This window comes from Pongo abelii, chromosome 2, assembly GCF_028885655.2.
Source record: "Pongo abelii isolate AG06213 chromosome 2, NHGRI_mPonAbe1-v2.0_pri, whole genome shotgun sequence".
NCBI classification, from domain to species: Eukaryota; Metazoa; Chordata; class Mammalia; order Primates; family Hominidae; genus Pongo; species Pongo abelii.
The window spans coordinates 126,223,317-126,249,846 of NC_085928.1; the positions used below are offsets into that span (position 1 = coordinate 126,223,317).

The following is a 26,530-nucleotide window of genomic DNA, read 5'->3' on the forward strand; positions in this document are numbered from 1 at the left end:
TGAAGTTGGTCATATTATTTGGTTTGGACTTTTAACTTCAGTACAAGTTCACAGCTATCTAAATTTATAAGAGATGAAGTTGAGAGATGACAGAGGTGAATTCAACAATTTAGTTGGTGCTGCGAAGTCAGCATATATAAATGTGAGTGAATCCAAAAAGCAGAATAGAAATAGGGAAAGAAACTGGTTTCATTCAGTTGCAAAGAACATGAAATATAGTATTTCCTGTTCTCCTTCCAAATTCCATCAAACAAATCCAAAGTATTCTGGAGACACTGCTGATATTGGGCTTATTCATTCACCAAGGAGTCAGATTAAGAAGGCTCTAACTTATTTCCTGCTTTCAATAGTTCTTGACACTTCTGTTTACAGTAAACTATGAAAACATTGCAGCAATGGTCTCATTTCAGTCATGTACTGAAGAATCAAAGAATAAGATGATCAACTAGCTCTACTTCTCTCAATTTCTGGGAGCACTGTGTTTGTTGATAAAGACCATTAAAATCACATAATTTTCTATATATGATCTTAGTCAAAATAAAAGATACTATTCTCCACCTTATTGTTCTGAGCATCTTTCTGGTACTCTCTCCTATAGACATGGGGTCCTAGGGAAAGGAAATAGATAATTTGACTATATATTTAACCTGTTACTTCCAGTGAATACTAACAACTAACATTTATTGAGAGCCTACTGTATAACAAGCACATGCTAAATGCTTTACATGTATTATCTCAGTTAACACTCATATCCACTTTATAAGGCAGATGCTATCACAATTACTATTTTAAAGATAAGGTGGCTGGGCACAGTGGCTCACACCTGTAATCCCAGCACTTTGGGAGGCTGAGGTGGGTGGATCACAAGGTCAGGAGTTCAAGACCAGCCTGGCCAACCTGGTGAAACCCCATCTCTACTAAAACTACAAAAATTAGCCAGGCACGGTGGCAGGTGCCTGTAATCCCTGCTACTCGGGAGGCTGAGGCAGGAGAACGGCAGGAGAATCGCTTGAACTGGAGCAGCAGAGGTTGCAGTGAGCCAAGACTGTGCCACTGCACTCCAGCCTGGGTGACAGAGTGAGGCTCTGTCTCAAAATATAAACAAATAAATAAATAAATAAGATAAGGCATCTGGGATTTGTAAAAGTTAAGTGACTTGTCTTAGGTCAAGCATTAGTAAGTAGCAGAGCTATCCTTCAAGCCCAAAGAACCTGATTCTAGAGTCTGCCTTTTTGACCACTATGTTAACCACTTTGACAACTTTATTCTTTTCCTATTGTAAAGTACTACCAAAGTTTTTCTTGGCAGATTATTCAAATATGTCACAGTTATAGAGTCATGCTCTAATTCCTTCAACCTTTCTCCAGGACAAAAACTAAAAGGATGTTTAGAAAACAAACAAAGGTTGAATCTAATAATCGCAAAAGTACAGCAAATTTTACGCCAACTATGGGATTAGTATAATAAAATTTTGCTGAGAATTTGGTAGCTGTACAAGATTATTTGCTAGTAGGAACATGGTGCAAGAGTTTTTTAGTTTTTAGTTTTTATTTTCCAATGTATTTTCCCAGTGTGTTGGCTAATAAATCTGTATCCTGTTTCACTCCATTACTCTGATGGCAAAATGCTGCCAGATGATGAAGCTATAAACTTGTTTACTAATCCTTATCAAAGACTACATCTTAGAATTGGGATCCTAATGAATCTTAGAAGCAAAACACTTTTTAATTAGATGTTAATCCAGATGTACTAGTCAAATGACCACTGCAAATGGAATTTGAAAATAAGAATTCTGCCTGTTCTTCTTGGTCTTTATTCCTCCATAGGGGAGCATTGAGCAGCAAGTAAAGAGCAAGTCTACCAGAGACTTCCATCATTCAACATGTATTTAAAAACAAAAAATTTCCTCATTGTAGGTACAAATGTGAGAAAACATTCAAAAATAAATTAAGCCACTGCTTATGCATATATATGTTGGCATAGTGTACAAAGAGAAAAGAATTTGGACTTGATATATGGATTCTAACCATTGCCCTGTCATTTAGCTGACAGACATTGGAGTAGACATGTAGCCTGAGTCTCTGTTTCTTCCTTATGTCAAATAGTGATGATGTCTACCTTCAAGGGATGGCTGTTAGACTTTAAATATTATGTTTAAAAGATCTACCTATCTTCAGCCTACATATATAGACTCAATATATGATTGATATAAACATTTGTGGCCTCTTTTTGTTATTGGAGTCATCACAGCACATGTTGAATACAGTCCCTCAGGATCCAGGCTGAGGCAACAGCAAACCGACACCTCAAACATTACCAGTCACTGTGCCATGGAAAGAAAGAACTCTGGATGATGTTTCACTAGTAGTGAAGTGCTCAAACAAGTGATATTCATCACTTTCACTCACAAGCCACTGGTCCTACCTACAACAAGGGTGTCAAATGTGCAAGTCTACTTTGCAGCAGGAAGGCAGAGATCTGGAAAGCTGATCAACAATATTAATGACTATCACAATTAGAAAGCAGCATTATTGGAGCTATAAAGCTCAAGTTTAGCAATATGGCAAAGCTCCCTTTCCATTTCCCTAGAAAATATGGGTAAACGTCATAATACAATGGATAAACACCCAAATGATCTCTGGTACCCCCCAAAATAGTTCTATATGTATATAGGAATATCTTACATACAATGATAAGCAGACCACTAAGATATATGGCCAAAAACATCCACTCACATCATGGATAAGACAAGCTACATTTTTACTATAGGAGCATCTTAGCATCAGAGATGAACCATCTACTTTTTCTTGGCAACATAAAAAAACTACAAAAGTGCAGTCTAAGCAATTACTGGTTGTACTATACTGCTAATACGAATACATTATTTATGCCCAAGAAAAATTATAATAGCTCTATGCCACCTACAAGCTGGATGATCAACTTAAACATGCTATAAACACTAAGTCAAAATTCTGAATCAGCAATATCTACAAATCATAAATAATATTGAATGACAAGAATGACCTCAAAGTTGTGCTCAGTTAAACTGATTACTATTGGGTTAGACATGTGAGCTTATGGCAGTGAGCATAATTTCCAGTCCAGGCAAATGAAAGAGAAAGGCTAACAAAAGAAGTACTCCAAAGAAAGCCAACAGAAAGCTATAAACCATAACCAAAGTTAGACTACTACACTAGTAAGGATAAAACCAACAAAACTGTAATGCCTCAAGTTGAGAAAAACTTAATCAGAGGTTCTCTCTCCTTAAAACTTACGGAACTTCAAATGCTTAAGGAACTTAAAAGTGCTTATGCCTGGCCCTTTTCCAAGAGATTCTGATTTAATTGATCCAGTAGAGTGAGGCTCAGACATTTCTGTGTTTTTGTTATTGTTTTTGTTTTGTAAAGCTTCCTAATGCACAGCAAGACTTGCATGAAGAGCAAACACTACATTACTCTACACTAAAACACTACACTAAATCATGTAATCTATCCAGCTACAACATAAACTTTTAAATCATGGGTTCCACAGATATGTACCTACTAAATATAAAAGAAAAATCATTTGTACTAATGGGGAAGAATTCTACACCATGCATCAGCTTAAAAAAATAGCCCTGCAGCACATGTTCATGGTTATTTCTATGAGTAATTACTAGAGTAATGTAAATGCTGAACACATACTTTCTGTAATTTTTTATTGTGATAAAATACACATAAAATCTACCATTTTAACTATTTTAAGTGTACAGTTTGGTGTTACTAAATGCATTTATAATGTTGTGCAATCATCACCACCCTCTGTCTCCATAACTGTTTTCATCTTGAAAGCTGACATTCTGTGCCCATTAAACAATAAATTCCCATTCTCTACTTCCCTCAGCCCCTGGCAGCACCATTCTACTTTGTCTCTATAATTTTGACTATTCTAAATACTTCATATAAATGGAATCATATGGTATTTGTCATTTTGTGATTGTATTATTTCACTTATCATAATATCCTCAAGGTTCTTTCATGATGTGGCATGTCAGAATTTCCTTTCTATTTAAGGCAGAATAATATTCCATTGTTGGTATATGCCACTAGTTATTGTCCTGTGTTTTTTTCTAAAACTTTAGAATTTTAGGTCTTACATTTAGGTCTTTGATCTGTTATGAGTTCGTTTTTGTACATGGTTTTAGGTAAGGGTCTAGCTTCACTTTTTTGCATGTGACTAGCCAATTTTTCTGAGCACTATTTGGTGATAAGATTGTCCTTTCCCCATTGAATGGTCTTTGCCCTACTGTCAAGAACAATTTGACTATTTACATGAGAATTTATTTCTGGGCTGTTTATTCTATTCCACTTGTCTATAGGTTTACTGTAGCTTTGTCCTAAGTTTTGAAATCAGGAAGTGTGAGTCCTCTAGCTTAGTTCTTCTTCAAGATTGTTTTGGCTATTCAGGGTCCCTTGAGATTCCAAATAAATTTAGGATGGGTTTTGCTATTCATGCAAAAATACCATTAGGATTTTAACAGGGATTGCATTGACTCTGTACATTGCTTTGGGTAGTACTGCCTTTTTTTTTTTTTTTTTTTTTTTGAGACAGAGTCTCACTCGGTAGCCCAGGCTGGAGTGTAGTGGCATAATCTCAGCTCACTGCAACCTCTGCCTCCTGGATTCAAATGATTCTCATGCCTCAGCCACTCGGGTAGCTGGTATTATAGGCATGCACCAACGTGCCTGGCTAATTTTTGTATTTTTAGTAGAGGTGGGATTTTTCCATGGTGGCCAGGCTGGTCTCAAACTCCTGGCCCCAAGTGTTACATCCTCCTCTGCCTCCCAAAATGCTGGGATTACAGGCATGAGCCACCACATCTGGCCAGTATTGACACCTTAACAATAGTAAGTTCCAATCTGTGAACATGGAACACATTTCTATTTATTTATATCTTCTTTAACTTTGTTCACCAATGTTTTGTAGTTTTCATTGTACAAGTATTTTATCTCCTTGGTTAATTCTCAGGTAGTTTATTCTTTTTGATGCCATTGTAAATGGAATCATTTTTATAATTATCTTTTGGCATTCTTAGTGTAAGGAAATGTAACTGAATTTCTGTGTTGTATTTGAATCCTGCTGCTTGTTGAATTCACCTATTAGTTCTAATATTTTTTGTGGGATCTTTAAGGTTTTCTACTCAGAAGATCATATCACCTGCAAACAAAGATAATTTTACTTCTTTCTGTCCAATTTGGGTCTTTTTTTTAAGCCTTTTAATTTTCATTACTTAAAAAAAAGCTTCATTTTTTATTTAGTTTTCTGACTCTGTGCTTGTACCTTAAACAATTTCACAACAATTTTCTGCTCCTCAATAAGGAAAGCACACTTGATCCTGTCATGAAAACACTTAGCACACATGGAAACACCATAGGGCCTGCTGACATGTTTTTTTGTTTTGGACAATCTCATAAGAACTTTAGGCCTCACAGCACGAACCCCTCTAAGACTGCCTGGGCACACACCACATGCAGATGTGGTGCTTTCCCAACCTTCTTTGTATAAAGGTAAACAATTATATTGCCAGGGGTTCAGGACAGCCTAGTTTTATTAGTGGTTGTATTGTAGGAAACCCTACGATGGTATGTCAAATGCTGGACCATTCTGAGTGCCTCTAGACAACGTCCCTGGAAGCTAGATATCTTTTATTTCTTTTTTCTTGCCTAATTGCTCTGGCTAGAACTTTCAGAACTATGTTGAATAGAATGGTGAAAGTTGGCATCTGTGCTTTGTTCCTCATCTCAGAAGAAAAGTTTTTAATCCTTCATCTTTGAATATAATGTTTGCCATGAGTTTTCATATATGGCTTTTATTATGTTGAGATAGTAGCCTTCCATTCCTAGTTTGTTGAGTGTTTTTTTTTTAAATCATGAAAAGTTGTTGCATCTTGTCAAATACTTTTTCTACATTAATTAAGCTGATCATTTTTTCCTTCATTCTGGTAATGTGGTGTATTACATTAGTTGATTTTTATATATTGAACTATTCTTACATTCCAAGATAAATCCTATTTGGCCATAGTGTATAATTCTTTTACTATTCTGCTGAATTAGGTTTGTTAATATTTTGTTGACTTTTTCCATCAATGTAAATAAGGAATACTGGCCTATACTTTTCTTTCTTTGCAGTGTTTTTATCTGCCTTTTGTACCAGAGTAATGCTGGCCTTATAGAATGAGTTAGGAAGTGTGCCCTCCTATCCAGTTTTTTTGAAAAGTAGGATTTGAAGGATAAGTATTGTTCTTTAAGTGTTTGGTAGACTTCAAAGTGAAGCCATCATGTCTAGGATTCTTTATTGTTGGGAGATTTGGATTGATAATTCAATCTCATTACTAGTTACAGGTCTACTCAGGTTTTCTATTTCTTCATGCTTTAGTTTTGCTAGATTTTGTGTTTCTAGGAATTTGTCCATTTCATCTAGGTTATCCAATTTGTTGCTGTATAACTGTCCACAGTATGCTCTTATAGTCATTTTTATTTATGTAGAATTGGTAGTAATGTCCCTGCTTTATTTCTGACTTTAGTAATTTGAGTCTTTTCTCTTTAATTCTTAGTCCATCTAGCTAAAGGTTTGACAGTTTTATTGATCTTTTCAAAGAACCAACTTCTGTTTTCACTGATTTTCTCTATTGTTTTTCTATTATATATCTTATCTCTGCTCTTATCTTTAATATTTCCTTCCTTGTAGTAGCTTTGGATTTAGTTTTTCTTTTTCTGGTCCTTTAAGTTTTAAAGTTAAGTTGTTGATTTGAAATATTTATTGTTTTTTTAATAAGTGTTTGTAGGTATAAATTTCTCCCTCAGTACTGCTTTCATTGCATACTATAAGTTTTAGTGCGTTGTGTTTTCACTTTCTCTAAGATGTGTTTCATTCATCTCTAAGTGTTTTCCAGTTTCCCTTATAATTTTTTCTTTGATTCATTGGTTGTCTTGGGGTGTTTAATTCCCACAAATTCTAATTTTACCTCTGTTATTATTTCTACCTTCATTTCATTGTGGTCCAAGATAATACTCTGCATTATATCTATCTTTTAAAAACCTCTTGAGACTTAATTTGTGGTCCATCATGTCATCTATTGTAGAAAATGTCCCATGTGAACTTGAGAAAAATTTGTATACTAGTCCTGTTGGGTAGAGTGTTTTGTACATGTCTGTTAAATCTAGTTGATTTACTGTGTTGTTTGAGCTCTCTATTTCTTTACTTATCTTCTGCCTGGTGGTCTATCCATTACTGAGAATGGGGTATTAAGTCTCCAACTATTATTGTTGAACTGTCCATTTCTCCCTTCAATTCTGGAAGATTTTGCTTCATATGTTTTAATAATCTCTTAACAGATGCATGTTTATAATAGCTATCTCTTCTTGCTATATTGAACATCTTATTAATTAAAATATCCTTCTTTTGTTTCTTGTAATATTTATGTTTATTTTATCCAATATTAGTATAGCAACCCCTGTTCTCTTTTGGTTACTGTTTGCATGGAACATTTTTTCTCATTCTTTCACTTTCAGTCTATTTGTGTCTTTGGATCTAAAGTGAATCTCTTGTTAGAGAGCAGATGGTAAGATCATGTCTTTTTATTCATTCTACTAATCTCTGTCTTTTGACTGGGGAGTTTAACCCATTTAAATAATTACTAATAAGGGAATTATTTCTGTCATTTTGCTATTTGTTTTCAACATGCCTTACAGCTTTTTGTTCCTCATTTCTTGCCTTACTGGCTTCTTTTGTGTTTAATTTTTTATACTGAAACATTTAAATTCCTTTCTCATTTCCTTGTGCATATATTCTATAGCTGTTTTCTTTGTGTTTAACACGAGGATTACATCCTAAAGTTATAACACTTTAATTTGAATTTATACCAGCTTATCTTCCACAACATACACAAATTCTGCTCCCTTAACAGCTTCGTCCCCACCCCTTTCAGTTGTTGTCACTAAATTTCATCTTTATATGTTGTTTGCCCAAAAATATAAACTAATAATTCTTTGCAGTGCATCAGTATCTTAAGTTATGCAGAAAACAAAATGTGGAGTTATAAACCAAAGTTACATATACTAGATTTTAGACTAATAATGTTAGGGCCTCACTCTGTAACCCAAGTGGTGAGTTAATAAACTCAAATATATATATATATATATATATATATATGGTATATATTATATATATATATAAGGTATATATAATATATATATAAGGTATATATAATATATATATAAGGTATACCTAATATATATATATATTAGGTATATATTATGTATATATAATATATATATAAGGTATACCTAATATATATATATATTAGGTATATATTATGTATATATAATATATATATAAGGTATACCTAATATATATATATATTAGGTATATATTATATATATTAGGTATATATAATATATATATAAGGTATATATAATATATATATATATAAGGTATATAATAGGATATATACCTATATATCCTATAGGTATGGAGCTCTTTTGTTGGTTTGGAGGTTCCTGGAGTTGGCTGCTGAATATGATAGACCCCAAAATATATATATAATGATAGGTATATAATAGGATATATACCTATATATCCTATAGGTATGGAGCTCTTTTGTTGGTTTGGAGGTTTCTGGAGTGGGCTGCTTAATACGATAGACCCCAAAATGCTAAGGACTCTACTTCTATAGAGCATATCAGTATAGAAAACACTGATACTCCTTGGTGTGAACATTTTAGAGAGTTAGCCAAATAAATGCATTTGACACTCCTGATTCACTGCCCATGTGAGGCAAGAAGTTTGGTGACTCTATATATAATATGTTTGACCATATCTGGAGAACCAAGGAATATAATGAAGCTGGTTGGTTCCTCCTAGGTTCAGTGGATAAAGTGATAAAAGCAAATGATGAACTCAGTGATTCTAACTCCTGTCTTCAGAAGCAGATACTGAGCCTCAAATCTGCTAAGATTGCCCTGAGTGAGAGTCATCTCCTGTAGAGGAAGAGCTGAAATTGTGGAAAGCTCTTATCATGCAAGTGGCTGACCTGCAAAGAAAGGTGCATGCACAGCCTCACCAGGTGTCTACTCTAAAAGTGAAGGCATTGATTGGAAAAGAATGGGACCCTGCAATGTGGAATGGGGACATGTGGGAGGACCCTCATGAAGCTGGGGATACTAGATTTGTAAACTCTGTAGTGGCAACTTCCCCTCCCCGACCCATGCTGCCATCAGCCTTTCTGCCTTTGTCTGAGGAGATAAACCCTGCACTGCCTGAGACAACAGTGATGGCCTCCCCTGACGCAGCTGCCAGGCAAAATAATGTTGATTCTTCTCAGGAGCCACCCTCAACACTCATGTTATCTTCTAGACCTATAACTAGACTAAAGTCCTGGTGGACCCCTAGAGGTGAGGTTGAGAGTGTGACCATGAGGAGGCGTGCTACACTCAGAAAGGGCTGTTTGAGTTCTCTAATTTATATAAACAGAAATCTGGTGAACAAGCATAATAATGAATATTAAGGGTGTGGGATAATGGTGGAAGGAAGACATAATTTGATCAGGCTGAATTTATTGATTTGGGACCACTAAGTAGGGACTCTGCTTTTAATGTTGCAGCTTGGGGAGTTAAAAAAAAAGGTTCTAATGGTTTATTTGCTTGGTCACATGAAACATGGATTAAAAGATGGTTCATTGTGAGTGAGCTGGAAGTGCCTAATCTCCCTTGGTTCAATGTAGAGGAAGGGGTCCAAAGGCTTAGGGAGATTGGGATGGTGGAGTGGATTAGTCACTTAGACCTACTCATCCTAGCTGGGAGGGTCCAGAAGATATACCCTTCACCAATGCCTTGTGAAACAGATTTGTGAGGGCAGCATCTGCAATTTTGAGGAGCCCTGTAATTGCTCTTCTCTGTATGTCAGATCTAACAGTGGGAACCACAGTTACTCAGCTACAAAATTTAAATACAATGAGGATCACTGGATCCTGAGGTGGCAGGGGCCAAGTGATGACACTCAACCATTAAAGGCAAGGTGGGCATAGCTACTATAATGGACAGCAGAAGCAAAGCAGTAATCAGAATAGTCTGACTTGTGTAGAGCTCTGGTATTGGCTAGTTAATCACAATGTTCCTAGAAGTGCAATCGATATGAAGCCTACTGCATTCCTACTTAATTTATACAAGCAGAAAACTTCTAGGTTGAATGGACCAAAGACTAATTTGAATTAGAAAAACAGAGAACCACACCCCCTCAATCAATTTCCAGACTTGAGCCAGTTTACAGACCCAGAACCACTTGAATGAAGGGGAGGCCAGGTCACCTTGAGGAAGGACCCCACTGAATTACTGACAATTTATGCAGTGAACCTTTCTCCCACATGTCCCCAAGGATACCTCTGGGCTTTCACCTGTGTAACTGTGCACTGGAAATGATCAGAAATTTCAGGGACTACTAGACACTGGCTCTGAGCTGACGTTGATTCCAGGGGACCCAAAATGTCATTGTAGTCCTCCAGTTAAAGTAGGGGCATATGGAGGTCAGGTAATTAATGGAGTTTTAGCTCAGGTCTGACTTACAGTGGGTCCAGTGGGTCCCTGGACTCATCCTACGGTCATTTCCCCAGTGCCAGAATGCATAATTGGCATAGACATATTTAGCAGCGGGCAGAACCCCCACATTGGCTACCTGACTGGTAAGGTGAGGGCTATTATTGTGGGAAGGGCCAAATAGAAGCCATTAGAGCTGCCTCTACTGAGAGAAATAGTAAATCAAAAACAATATCGCATCCCTGGAGGGACTGTGGAGATTAGTGCCACCATCAAGGACTTGAAGGACACAGGGGTGGTGATCCCCACCACATCCCTGTTCAACTCTCCTATTTGGCCTGTGCAGAAGACAGATAGATCTTGGAGAATGACAGTGGATTACCATAAGTGTAACCAAGTGGTGATTCCAATTGCAGCTGCTATACCAGATGTGGTTTCATTGCTTGAGCAAATTAACACATCTCCTGATACCTGGTTGCAGCCATTGACTTGGCAAATACCTTTTTCTCCATTCCTGTCCATAAGGCCCACCAAAAGCAATTTGCCTTCAGCTGGCAAGGCCAGCAATATACTTTTACTGTCCCACCTCAGGGGTATATCAACTCTCCAGCTTTGTGTCATAATCTTATTCAGGGAGACCTTGATTGCTTTTCACTTCCATGAGATATCACACTGGTCCATTATATTGATGACACTATGCTGGCTGGATCCAGTGAGCAAGAAGTAGCAAACACACTGGACTTATTGGTGAGACATTTGCATGCCAGAGGATGGGAAATAAATCCAACTAAAATTCAGGGAACTTCTACCTCAGCAAAATTTCTAGGAGTCAGTCCAGTGTTGTGGAACTTGTTGAGATATTCCTTCTAAGGCGAAGGATAAGTTGCTGCATTTGGACTCTCCTACAACCAAGAAAGAGGCACAATGCCTAATGGGTTTATTTGGATTTTGGAGGCAACGTATTCCTCATTTGGGTGTGTTACTCTGGTGCATTTACTCAGTGATCCAAAAGGCTCTCAGTTTTGAGTGTGGTCCAGAACAGGAGAAGGCTATGCAATAGGTCCAGGCTGTTGTGCAAACTGTTCTGTCACTTGGGCCATATGACCCAGCAGAACCAATGTTGCTTGAAGTGTCAGTGGCAAATAAGGATGCTGTCTGGAGCCTTTGGCAGGCCCAAATAGGTAAATCACAGTGGAGGCCTCCAGGATTTTGGAGTAAGGCCCTGCCATCTTCTGCGGATAACTACTCTCCTTTTGAGAGACAGCTCTTGGCCTGTTACTGGGCTTTGGTGGAAACTGAACATTTGCCTATGGATTATCAAGTGCCCAGGTGACCTGAACTGCCTGTCATGAACTGGGTGCTTTCTGACCCATCTAGCCATAAAGTGGGTTGTGCACAGCAGCATTCCATAATCAAATGGAAGTGGTATATGTGATCGGGCTCAAGCAGGTCCTGAAGGCACAAGTAAGTTACATGGAGAAGTGGCTCAAATGCCCACGGTCTCCAGTCCTGCCACCCTGCCTTCTCTCCCCCAGCTTGCACCAATGGCCTACCATGATGAATTCCCTATGATCAGGTGATAGAAGAAGAGATGGTTCTGCATGATATGCAGTCACCACTCGAAAGTGGACAGCTGCAGCACTACAGCCTCTTTCTAGGACATCCCTGAAGGAGAGCTGTGAATGGTAATCTTCCCATTAGGCAAAACTTCAAGCAGTGCACCTGGTTGTGCACTTTGCATGGAAGGATAAATCGCCAGATGTGTGATTATATACTGATTCAAGGGCTGTAGCCAATGGTTTGGTTGGATGGTCAGGGACTTGGAAGAAGCATGACTGGAAAATTGGTAACAAAGAAATTTGGGGAAGAGGTATGTGGATGGACCTCTCTGAGTGGTCAAAAACTGTGAAGATATTTGTATCCCATGTGAGTGCTCACCAATAGGTGACCCCAGAAAAGAAGGATTTCAAAAATCAAGTGGATAGGATGACCCTGTTCTGTGGACACCACTCAGCCTCTTTCCCCAGTCATCTTTGTCATCACCCAATGGACCCATGAACAAAGTGGCCATGGTGGCAGGGATGGAGGTTATGCATGGGCTCAGCAACATTGACTTCCACTCCCCAAGGGTGACCTGGCTACAGCCACTGCTGAGTGCCCAATTTGCCAGCAGCAGAGACCAACACTGAGTCTTCGATATGGCACCATTCCTTGGGGTGATCAGCTAGCTACCTGGTAGCTGGTTGATTATATTGGACCTCTATCATCATGGAAAAGGCAGAGGTCCTCACTGGAAAAGACACTTACTCTGGATATGGGTTTACCTAACCTGCACACAATGCTTCTGCCAAGACTATCATCCATCGACTCACAGAATGCCTTATCCACCATCACAGTATTCCACACAGCATTGCCTCTGACCAAGGCACTCACTTTACAGCTAAAGAAGCATGGCAGTGGGCTCAGGCTTATAAAATTCACTGGTCTTACCATGTTCCCCATCATCCTGAAGTAGCTGGATTGATAGAACAGTGGAATAGCCATTTGAAGTCACAATTATAATGCCAACTAGGTGACAATACTTTGCAGAGCTGAGGCAAAGTTCTCCAGAAGGCTGCGTATGTTCTGAATCAGCATCCATTATATGGTACTGTTTCTCCCATAGCCAGGATTCACAGGTCCAGGAATCAAGAGGTGGAAATGGAAGTGGCACCACTCACCATCACTGCTAGTGATCCACTAGTAAAATTTTTGCTTCCTGTTTCTGCAACATTATGTTTTGCTGGCCTAGAGGTCTTAGTTCCAGAGGGAGGAATGTTGCCATCAGGAGACACAACAATGATTCCATTAAACTGGAAGTTAAGATTGCCACCTGGACACTTTGGGCTTCTCCTACCTTTAAGTCAACAGGCTATGAAAGGAGTTACAATGTTGGCTTGGGTGATTGACCTGGGATATCAAGATGAAATCAGTCTACTACTCCACAATGGAGGTAAGGAAGAGTACACATGGAATATAGGAGATCCATGAGAGTTTCTCTTAGTATTACCATGCCCTGTGATTAAGGTCAATGGCAAACTACAACAGCCCAATCCAGGCAGGACTACAAATAGCCCAGACCCCTCAGGAATGAAGGTTTTGGTCACTTCATCAGGAAAAAAACCATGACCTGCTGAGATGCTTGCTGAAGGCAAAGGGAATATAGAATGGGTAGTAGAAGAAGGTAGTCATCAATACGAGCTACAACCACGTGACCAGCTGCAGAAATGGGACTGTAATTGTCATGAGTATTTCCTCTTTCTTTGTTAAAAACATGTTCGTTCATGTATACACTTGTACTAAGAAAATATCTTCATTTTATTTCCTTTTTCCTTTCTCATGTGACAGAAGATTTATTGACTTCATATCAGCATTTAGGTATTGTTAACTTTATGCAAGAGTACTTGGATTGGGAACTGGTGCATTTCCGATTGTACAAAGGATACTTGTATTATGTTAGGCATAATTATGATCTTATTATTGTCTTTATTTGAAGATTACGTATGATCTCAGGAGATGTGTATAGGTTCCAGTTGCCAAGGGGTGGGCTTGTGATGGTTAATACTGAGTGTCAACTTGATTGAATTGAAGGATACAAAGTATTGATCTTGGGTGTGTCTGTGAGGGTGTTGCCCAAGGAGATTAACATTGGAGTCATTGGGCTGGGAAAGGCAGAGCCACCCTTAATTGGGTGGGCACCATTTAATCAGATGCCAGCAAATATAAAGCAGGCAGAAAAATGTGAAAAGGAGAGACTGGCCTAGCCTCCCAGCCTACATCTTTCTCCCATGCTGGATGCTTCCTGCCCTTAAACATCAGACTCCAAGTTCTTCAGTTTTGAGATTTGGACTGGCTCTATTTGCTCCTCAAGCTTGAAGACAGCCTATTGTGGATGTTGTGATCATGTAAGTTAATACTTAATAAACTCCCCTTTATATGTAGGTATATATATATATATACATCCTATGATGTGTGTGTATATATATATATACACACACATATATATATACACACACACACATATATATAGCCTATGGTGTATATATATACACATATATATCCTATGGTATATATATACACATATATATATCCTATGATGTATATATACACATATATATATCCTGTGGTGTATATATACACATATATATATCCTATGGTGTATATATACACATATATATATCCTATGGTGTATATATACACACATATATATATCCTATGGTGTATATATATACATATATATCCTATGGTGTATATATATACATATATATATCCTATGGTGTATATATATATATAAAAACTATAGGATATATACTAGGATATATGTATATACTGTTAGTTCTGTCCCTCTAGAGAACCCTGACTAATACACTGAGACTCAATAATTTCCATTGTTCTGTCTTCAAGTTTGCCGATTCTTTCTTCTCTCTGCTCTAATTTGTCTTTGAATCCATATAGTGAACTTTTCATTTCAGTTGTACTTTTCTGTTCCTAAATTTCTTTTGGTTTTCTTATAGGTTTTCTAATTCCTTATTCATATTTGTCTTTTGTTCATACATCATGTTCTTGACTCTCAATATCTTCCTTTAGTTCTTTGAGCATCTTTAAGACAGTGGCTTTAAAGTATTTGTCTAGTAGACCCGCCATCAAGTTTTTGTCAGGGACAGTTTCTGTTGATTTTTTTTCCTTTAAATGAGCCATACTTTCCTGTTTCTTTATAGGCCTTATGAATTTTTGTTGAAAACTGGACTTTTAAGTCTAATAATGTGGTAAGTTTGAAAATCAAATTCATCATCTTCCCCACAATTGGCTGTTTTTGAGATTGTTTTTGTTTATCTTTTTATTGTTGTAGGCTATCTTTGTGCCAAGGATCAGCCTGAACTAAAACTTTAAGTCCGCTCAAGTCTTTTCTGAGCCTGCACCTTTCCCTCTGCCTGTGCAGTCACTTTCTAATTTTCCCTGTATATACAGTTGGTTTAAAATTTCCTATGTTTAATGTCTGGCTTTCACAAGAGGAAAAATGGAAAAATGAAAGTGGTGGTGCAAAAGGGTGCCAGCCCTTTAAATCTCCTGGAAGTCACTTCAGCTGAAGGGGGAGGGGCTTGCAAAAATGAGGGAGATTACAATAACAGTAGCTGCCCCTTTCATTGTCTGTACCTTTGTGATCATAAGCAGCAATCAGTGATTACAGCACAGATCCCTACTATTTGAAAAACAGGGTCATTTTTGACCACCTCAGCTCCTGTAAGTTATGTGCAAGATGCTCCAGAAACATGTGCAACTGTCTGCCACAGGGCTGGGAATGGGGACTGGTAGCTGCTATTGTGTTAAGAGCTGAAGTTGATGGAAATTAACTGCAGCATACAGTCCAAGCCTTTTCCTGGAAGTTTCAAGCCTTCAATAGACTCCAGAGTTCAAAAATAGTTACATTAGACAGATTCTGCCAGTGCCTGATTGTTGTCTAGGTGGAGAGACATATTCATGGTGCTTCCTACTCTACCATCTTCCCAGAATCCCATCTCTGAATACTTTCAAGAATATCAAGGCTGCTTTATAAGAGAGGAGGCTGGATTTCAGCTATGTTTATAGCTACCGATTAAAAACTAAAATATATAAACTAACATCAGTTATAAATCTATAATAAAAATATTTCCTTCAACTATTTTCTGGAGTATATCTCAGTGTATTAATGAATAGTTCCATTTATTAGGGGAAAACACTATCATCTGTATAACTAGAGAATGACTGAGTACTGTTGTGCTCTTAATAAAATTAATTAAGTCAGAGGTCTCATAAACATGGCAACCATGTACCTATTAAATTAACTATTTAAAAGACTAGACAAACGTGATTGAGCCAAAATAAAATGGTTAAAATTTTCATAATAAAACAAAAAAATATTTAATTTAAATGCATATAATGCAGGTCTTTGTAGGCAAATTTATGTCTAGACCACCTTCATATATGCACTGCAAAATATACAGCATCCATATTCAGTGAAAATCCTGAAATATTAATTAGTTGTTAATTAATTTAGAAGAATTAATTTAGAGGAAAATGAAGTTGAAATAGTGTATGAAGTAAGATTTAGCAGTAACCAGTGAAAATTACACATGACTATCATTCTTCATCCGGCTTTAGAAAAAGTGATCAGACAACTTGTACAATTTACATACTTCTCCTCTAGAAAAAAATTTTTAAAACTCTACATTGTCTAAATATATATTACGTTTTGTGTAAGTGGTTTTGTCTTTTTTTCTGAAGTTGGGGGCATGTATTTAATATCTAGATCAATGTGGTGCAGTATAGAGATAGCATTTGAGGATATAGGAGCTCCAAAGTGGAAAGGACCATAAAAGATTAAATCCCTGGGAAGTCTAGGCAATAGAGTGTAAATTGGAGTCAATACAATCTCCATCTTCAAAGGAAAGGAAATCTCAGCTATCCCGAGGTAAGATTCTAAGGTCAGCTTCATGAGCAGTTAAAAGATTCCCCTATCCTTTATAAAGGGGCCAAGATGGAAGATTCTATCCTGGCTTCTGTGGTTGCCAGCAGAGGTATCTAGGAGCACATTCAAAACGTCAGAGCACAGAAGATGCCTCATATAAAGATGACTGGATCACAACTAGCATGAAATTGATTTATACAGTGTTATTCCATACTTAAATGTTTTCACAAAAACAGCCTTCCCTCTTACCTGCTTCAAACTGAATAGTATAAAATACCAAACAAAATAGTATAAAATACATAGTTTTTACTATATATTTGCCAAAGATATAGTAAAAACCCATTAAAAAGTACCTCTAATTTTCACAGATTTAACTTTACTGTGGATTAAATTGCATGTTTTAAATATACACATGTACTTATTTGTATTTCTAAATATGTACACATCTCACTATTAACAAAACAAACAAAAAACATCCAGCTGGGCACAGTAGTGTCTGCTTGTAGACTTAACTACTTGGGAGGCTGAGGCAAGAGGATCACCTGAGCCCAGTAATTCAAGGCTGGCCATCACAAAAAAAAAAAAAAAAGAAAAAAACAGAAAATATTCAAATTGAGTAAAAGGTATCCACATTTCTGACATCTACTTTTTATCAAGTTTTAATGAAAGCATGATTTGCAGATGAAAAGTTTCAATATTAGAATATAAACACAGATCATTTAATTGATTTATACTTATTAAACCAAATATGTGGAAATAGGTCCAGTTTACCTATTCTCATAAATTTGAGAAACTATTAGGTTGGTGAAAAAGTAATGGCAAAATCGCAGTTACTTTTACACTAACCTAATAGTCTATCTATTAATTGTAATATGAGATTTAAAGTTTAAAAAGAGTCCAAAAGATACTGAAGGAGTTAGTATAAATGAAATAGTCCATTTGAAATTGAAAAACCGGTTGCAATCCATAATTAATTTTTCCTGTGAGCTATGGCTATAACATAGAGTCTCCTCTTCTTAAGAGAATTTAAAAATTACCAAATGATAGTCTTAAAATTGTTTCAAAAGGCAACCACATAAAGTCTTCAGTTGATTTTTATTATATTACCATTAGAAAAATAAAATTTAAGGCCAGGTGCAGTGGCTCACGCCTCTAATCCCAGCACTTTGGGAGGCCGAGGCAGGCTGATCACAAGGTCAGGAGCTCAAGACCATCCTGCCGAGGTGAAACCCCGTCTCTACTAAAAACACAAAAAAATTAGCCGTGTATGGTGGCGGGCACCTGTAGTCCAAGCTACCCGGGAGTCTGAGGCAGGAGAATGGCGTGAACCCGGGAGGCGGAGCTTGCAGTGAGCCGAGATGGCGCCATTGCACTCCAGCCTGGGCGACAGAGCGAGACTCTGTCTCCAAAAAAAAAAAAAAAAAAAAAAGACAGAAAGAAAAATAAAATTTAAAACTCTCGCAACTATTTTATATCCATACTTTCTTTGAGAAAAACACTAAAAATACACATATTTGAATTAAATAAACAGCATACATTATATCAATCTAAAAGCAAATAATTATATATATTTTATGATCAAAGATAAAAATTACCATAACTAAAAATAAGTGCAATAAGAATAAAGTTTTGATGTTACTGTACCTACCTTTAATGTGATACTATAATGTCCAACGAATGTTGCCTTTATCCATGATCTTGAATGGGGATCGCCCAGGAATTCTATGTGATACTCTTCAACATTTCCATCCGGGTCATAAGTTACATATTTCCCTTTAAAACGGTCAGGGCAAAGTATTCCTGGCCAACTTTCAAAAGAAAATATTTGTAATTATTTTGATGCTTTTAAAAAGGCAGACATCAACACATCTATCAATCACATATTAACTTCCTCCTTTGAATTTTAATGACTTTTCACAAAACATATATTCCTACTTGTATCTTTCAAAGGTAGGATATTTGTTTTATACAAGTAATAAATTGTATTTTATAGTTATAGAAAGCTTTGAAATGGTCACAAGTTTAAGATATAGATAAGACATGAGGAAAGAATTATAAAGCAAAAGAATGATCTCCAGGGACAATAAGAGATATTTAGGCACTGATGATAAAAAAGATAAGAGAAAAAAAAAGATTCCTCAAATTCATGTAGAGCTGAATTAACTCTAAACAATCAAATGATTAATTAGCAAAATGTTAACCCACTAAGCATGGCTTCTGATGGAGTGGGAGAGAGCTGGTATTTCCTGAGCCAGGTCTGCCAAAGGAATCCTGGTAGCTCAGGCTTTGATAATGCTGTAGAGTCAAACTACTGTGGGAAAAGCAGAAATAGAGCTCTGCAGTTCCATCCTGTCTCCTTCCTCCATCTGCTGCATTGCCAGGTGACCACATTGTTAAAAAATCTTCAACATTGAAAATAAAATTTATTCTTTATTAAAAACAAACATTTAGAGATATGTTCTTTCATGACATAAACGTCTACAAATTTCTTGATATGTTTCATTTTTCTCTTTGGTCTTCATTTCCCACTTTTACCCATTCTATTCTACTTTTTTTTGTTGTATTTGGTTTTTCTATTTCATAATATGCAGCAGAGGGCTCCTGTCATTAACACCTCTGATAAGCAAAAACAGAAATTAGAGAATAGTCCTGAAAAACCTCTGAAGTGAGAAAACCCACACCTAAGAAGTTATTCATTTTATTTGGTTTGTCATGTTCTGTTTAAAAGGAAGTTTGAAATAAACTAAAAATTTACGAGAACATAATCACTGTAAAAATTCCTGATTGTGAATGTAAATAAAAACAAATTTAGCGCTAAGAAAATTAGAATTTTTAAGTAATATATTTGCTCAATATTTTAAAAATAATTTCTGTAATTTTAAACAGTAAAATGAAAATTGATTCAAGGGTATTATAAGAGAAACTGAGGAGGAATATCACAGATATTTAAAAGTGGTCAAAAAAAAAAAACTGGGGTGGAATTGGAAGAGGCAACTTACTGAGGCAAGTTAATGATGTCAGTGTTCCCAGCACTCCTTTGAGGCTTTGATTATCAATTTGATCCTCCCACCAACCTGATGAAGTGATGAAGTAAGTGTTTTTTTTTTTTTTTTTTTTTTTAGAGGGAGTCTCGCTCTGTCACCCAGGCTGGAGTCCAATAGTGCGATCTCGGCTCACTGCAGCCTCCGTCTCCTGGGTTCAAGTGATTCTCCAGCCTCCGTCTCCCAAGTAACTGGGATTACAGGCGCCTGCCACCATGCCTGGCTAATTAGTAGAGACGGGGTTTCATCATGTTGGTCAGGCTGGTCTCGAACTCCTGACCTCAAGTGATCCGCCCGCCTCGGCCTCCCAAAGTGCTGGGATTACAGGCATGAGCCACCACACCCAGCCTATTTTCTTTATTTAAATGAAAACTGAGTCTTGGAGCTATTCTGTAACTTTCTTAAGAAGACTGTTAATAAAAGGTGAAAACATGGTTTGAAAAAGGACTTTCTAATGCCAAAACCCAAATGTTTTACACTAGACTAGGTCACAGTCATGGATGGCTCAGAAGTGGGATCAGTACCAAAGGGAGGGAAACCACAGGGAGGCTATATTCAACTCAAGAAAGGAAAAAAATAAAAGGACTTAAGAATAATTAGCCCAAAGATGGAATATTCAGCCTCATAAATTACATTTCCTTGCTGGTTAAGAGCCTACACAACCATTTGATAAAGAGTACCAAAGTATGTGTGGTGTATAGTGTAGGGGGTATGTGTGTTTGTGTGTGTGTGTGTGTGTGTGTGTGTGTGTAAGAATATGCTTTGCTTATTGAAGTGGGGCAACCATATGACCTCTGAAGGTTTTCTCCAGCTCTATGATAAAAGCAATTTGATGAGGATTATCTTATACCATAGTCAAAAGAGTAAAGTTACTAAAATAACAAAAGGCCTTTCTTATCTGATGTTTGATCAATAAGGATTGCTACTGTATCAAGACCAAGGATAGAATGATGATGGGCTTTCAGTGAAATAAAACTGAAAAAGATACAGATGAGTTTGTCTCAGTAATGTCTATTTTTTTATTCACATAATACATTGTAACTATAGCTAGATATTTTATTTATCTTACATATATATCAAGTCTACAATTTCTTAAATACTTAGTATTAATGTATCAAAAAATTGACTTTTTATTTTAAAAACTACAACTCTAAAATCAAAATTATCATCTTGTATTTAAATAGCACAATGTAAATTATTACGCTAAAACTATCCATGGCAAAATTGCACTTATATATCAACTAAGTGTTAAAAAATTAACCAATCATTCTATACTCTGACCTACTGTTCAGAGAATAAAGCAGGAAGGGAAGGCAGCAAATAAGGTCAGTAAGCTATGATTAAGGAATGTACAGTAGAAATATGATGGAGTTTTACAGACCAAGATATAAAATATGCATATCTAATATACCAAACCATTCAAAAATCTGTACAGCTGTCAAGTGTTACTTCACTTTGCAGCACTGTAAAGTCCCAGTTAGACAATGATGTTCATAATCCCAAATCCTGTAGCCCTATACCTTTTGTATGCCCCCACATGTTATATATAGTTCAGTGATCTGAGACACAGAATGCTTAGATTTTTCCAACATTTCCTACTGGTACAGCAAAGACCAACACATGCTCAAGTCTCTTGACCATTTTTCTCTGGTTTTGCCATAAACCAGACAAGACGCACTGATATGGTTAGGCTTTGTGTCCCCACCCAAATCTCATCTTGAATTGTAATTCCCATAATCCCCACATGTTGCAGGAGGGACCTGGTGGGAGGTAATTGAGTCATGAGGGTGGTTACCCCAATGCTGCTGTTCTTGTGATAGTGAGTGAGTTCTCATGAGATCTGATGCTTTTATAAGGGGCTTTTCCCTCTTTGCTCAGCACTTCTCCTTGCTGCCACCATGTGAAGAAGGATGTGTTTGCTTCCCCTTCCGCCATGACTGTAAGTTCCTGGAGGCCTCTCCAGCCATGCTGACCTGTGAGTCAATTAAACCTCTTTTCTTTATAAATTACCCAGTCTCAAGTATGTCTTTATTAGCAGTGTGAGAACAAACTAATACAGGCACCAAGCAGGTATCTAGACCTCACAGTAACTGGTTCCTGACTATGTTGTTATAAAGTTCAAACAAACATACTTTACACATTTTTGGTTTTTGTCAAATTAAAAAATTGTAAAGTGACATCATTATGGGCTGAATTTTGTCCTCCCCACACCCTCAAATTTGTATGTTGAAGTCCTAGCTTCAGATGTGGTCATATTTGAACAGAGAGCCTTAAAAAAGTAGTGACATTAAAATGAGTTCATTAGGGTGGGCCCTAATCCAATATGACTGGTCTCCTTATAAGGAGAAGAAGTGAAGACAGACATGCACAGAAGGAAGACCATGTTAGGACACAGCAAGAAAATAGCCATCTGCAAGCCAAGAAGAGGGTCTCAAAAAAAATTAATCCTGCAGACACTTTAATCTCAGGATTTCTAGCCTCCAGAACTGAGAAAATAAATTTCTGTTGTTTAAGCCAACCAGTCTGTGACATTTTGTTATGGAAGCCCTAGCAAACAAATACAATCATATATATGTAAGACATTTGGTACAACTGAGAGGAGAAAAAATGATACAAAGACATATTTGCTTCATTAAGGTAATTATTTGTAAACTAAATTATTTAGATAATTTTAAAATCTAAAGAAAGTATACAAATCATGCTGCAAAGAATCTGAAATCACAAAAATAAAATATCCATAAATTTCTTGAATTTGAGGACTGTAGGTTATTAATCTGTTAAATTATTTATTGATATCAAAGTTATAAAATAAAACTATGCAACTCATAACCAAATAAAAAAAGTTATTACTTGTATTAGTTCATTCTCATGCTGCTATAAAGAACTGCCTGAGACTGGGTAATTTATAAAGGAAAGAAATTTAATTAACTTACAGTTCCACATGCCTGGGGAGGCCTTAGGAAACTTACAATCATGGCAGAAGGGGTAGCAAACATGTCCTTCTTCACATGGCAGCAGGAGAGAGAAGTGAAAGAAGTGCTGAGTGAAGGGAGGAAAGCTCCTTATAAAACCAACAAATCTGATGAGAACTCACTATCATGAGAAGAGCATAGGGGAACTGCCCCATGATCTAATCACCTCCCACAAGGTCCCACTCCCAACCTGTGGAAATTACAATTCAGATTACAATTCAAGATGAGATTTGGGTTGGGACACAGAGCCAAACCATATCATTCTGACACTGGCCCCTCACAAATCTCGTGTCCTCACATTACAAAACACAATCATGCCCTTCTAACAGTCCTCCAAAGTCTTAACTCATTCCAGCATTAACCCAAAATTCCAAGTCCAAAGTCTCATCTGAGACAAGGCAAGTCCCTTCTGTCTATAAGCCTGTAAAATCAAAAGCAAGTTAGTTAATTCTTAGATATAATGTGAGTACAGGCATTGGGTAAATACACCCATTCCAAATAAGAAATTGGCCAAAACAAAGTGGCCTCAGGCCCCATGCAAGTCCAAAATCCAGTGGGGCAGCCAAATCATAAAGCTTTGAAATTATCTCCTTTGACTCCATGTCTCACATCCAGGTCACGCTGATGCAAAAGGTGGGCTCCCACAGCCTTGGGCAGCTCCACCCTGGGGCTGTGCAGGGTACAGTCCCCCTCCCAGTTGCTTTAACAGGCTGGCATTGAGTGTCTATGGCTTTTCCAGTTGCACGGTGCAAGCTGTCAGTGGATCTACCATTCTTGGGTCTGGAAGAAGGTGGCCCTCTTCTCACAGCTCCACTAGGCAGTGCCTCAGTGGGGACTCTGTGTGGGGGCTCCAACCCCACATTTCCCTTCTGCACTCTCCTAGCAGAGGTTCTCCATGAGTCTCCATGAAACTTCTGCCTGGACATCCAGGCATTTTCATACATCCTCTGAAATCTAGGTGGAGGTTCTGAAACTTCAATTCTTTATTTTTATGTACCTGCAGGCCCAACACCATGTGTAAGCTGCCAAGGCTTGGGGCTTGTACACTTTGAAGCAATAGTCTGAGCTGCATTTGACCCCTTTTAGCCATGGCTGGGACACAGGGCACCAAGTCCCACGACTACACAAAGCAGCAAGGCACTGGGCCCGGCCCATGAAACCATTATTTCCTCCTAGGCCTCTGGGTCTGTGAAGGGAAGGGCTACCATGAAGACCTCTGATATGCCCTGGAGACATTTTCCCCATTGTCTTGGTGATTAACATTTGGCTTCTTGTTACTATGCAAATTTCTGCAGCTGGCTTGAATTTCTTCTCAGAAAATGGGTTTTTCTTTTCTATCACATCATCAGGCTGCTAATTTTCCGAACTTTTATGCTCTACTTCCCTTTTAAACATAAATTCCAATTCCAAACCATATCTTTGTGAATCAATACATAAAACTGAATGCTTTTTAGAGCACCCAAGTCACTTCTTGATCACATTGCTGCTTAAAATTTCTTCCACCAGATACCCTAAATCATCTCTCTCAAGTTCAAAGTTCCACAGAATCTCTAGGGCAAGGGTAAAATGCTGCCAGTCTTTTTACTAAGGCATAGTAAGAGTCACCTTTATTCCAGTTCCCAAGAAGTTCCTTGTTTTCATCTGAGACCACCTCAGCCTGGACTTCATTGTCCATATCACTATCAGCATTTTGGTCAAAGTCATTCAACAAGTCTCTAGGAAGTTCCAAACTTTCCCACATCTTCCTGTCTTGTATCGAGCCCTCCAAACTATTCCAATCTCAGCCTGCTACCCAGTTTCAAAGTTGCTTCCGCATTTTTTGGTATCCTTATAGCAGCACCACACTCTGTGTGGTACCAATTTCCTGTATTAGTCTGTTCTCATGCTGCTATGAAGAAATACCCAAGACTGGGTAATTTATAAAGGAAAGAGGTTAAATTGACTCCCCAGTTCCACATGGTTGGGGAGGCCTCAGGAAACTTACAATGATGACAAAAGGGGAAGCAAACACATACTTCTTCATATGGCAGCAGGAGAGAGAAGTGAGAATAGTGCCAAGTGAAGGGGGAAAAGTCCCTTATAAAACCATTGGATCTCATGAGATCTCACTCAGTATCATGAGAACAGCATGGCGGAATTGCTCCCATGTTCTAATTACCTCCCACAAGGTCCTGCCCCCAACACGTGGAGATTACAGTTCGGATTACAACTCAAGATGAGATTCAGGTGGGTTACAGAGCCAAATCATGTCATTACTGATCATAATTAACAAAACAATGTAAACTAATAAAAATATTTCATGCCTGGTATTAGTGACATAAAAATCCAGATTCTAGGAAGTTGATGAGTCCCAACTCTACTGCCAGTATGTGGTGACATGGGTGCAGAGTCAACAGAGATGGTGGAATGTGAGAATGAAGTAGATGTTCAGTTGCTCCCTAGAGGCTGAGCAGAGTCCTATGGCTCTTGTGCCTCTGAGTTAGGGAAAGCACAGGTAGAGGACTACCTGGCAGTCATAGGTTTTAGAAGAAGAAGGTCTAGAGCATTACACATTGTTTCCAACTATCTGGAACCCAAAGAAGCCTAATATGTTAAAAGAACTCTAAGTGATAACAGAAAGTCAATTGTAGCCTCACGACCTCAATGAAGAAGACTCTCTGGTTATTATCAGGTTCACACCACAGTATCTCATTGTTTGGTGACTGTTATTAGGCTGTCCTTAAGAGCAAACTTCAGTGGAGTTTACCTTGTAAACTTACATTGGAAATTCACATTTCTGAAGGAACCCACTAGAAAGAAGACCTCACTAAGAAGCAGAAATGGAGACTCCATGGCAGCAGCAATGGAGACCCCAACTTAACAGAAATTTAGAAACAATGGGTCTTTCAACCTAATTAACATCTATTTTAAAAGCAACCAATCCATAATGGTTACATTACAGTGTTAAAACTGTAAAATGTAAGGGGTTTATATTTAATAGTTGGTGATTTAAAATTTCTAAAAGGATTATTGTCAAGCAATATCAAATTAAAAGTAGCACCTACTCCATTCAGCATAAAATAGTCTCAAGATTTCTCACACTTAAGTCATAAAGGTGGGAAGTATTTTGCAGTTATTATGTATAACATGAATGGCTATTTTGATAGTCTTTGATAAATCACATCTCTATTGGGACCAAGAGTATTCATTTTAAGTTATTACTTTATAAATATAAATAAAAACAAGAGATGACTCTCAAAAAGAATTCGATGCTAATGAAAGAGAAAGCTTCTGTTCATATTTAAACATATTAAATTATAGAAAATCTTGCATGCCAATCTAAAGACAAATTGTGGAAGATATTGTCACATGGCCAAATAAATGGGGCACTTCAGTATTTCTTCATGAGGCAGAGGGAAATTGTCTGACTCTTAGTCTGTATGTCACAGTTAAAAATGAATGTGCTAAACTAAAGGAAAAGCTGAG

General features: G+C 37.4%; 1 protein-coding gene and 1 pseudogene across 6 annotated transcripts in view; both read right to left on the reverse strand.

Annotated features, from left to right (window-relative positions):
- ZCWPW2 (zinc finger CW-type and PWWP domain containing 2) overlaps positions 1–26,530 on the reverse strand; it is a 176,962-nt gene that overhangs the window by 71,138 nt on the left and 79,294 nt on the right. For all 6 annotated transcript variants that reach the window (XM_054552444.2, XM_054552448.2, XM_054552443.2 and 3 more), the window contains one exon: positions 18,701–18,860. In XM_054552444.2, coding sequence (XP_054408419.2) covers positions 18,701–18,860 — 160 coding nt within the window. The remainder of the gene's footprint in view (positions 1–18,700; positions 18,861–26,530) is intronic.
- On the reverse strand, positions 5,290–8,063 carry LOC103890224 (large ribosomal subunit protein eL34-like; annotated as a pseudogene).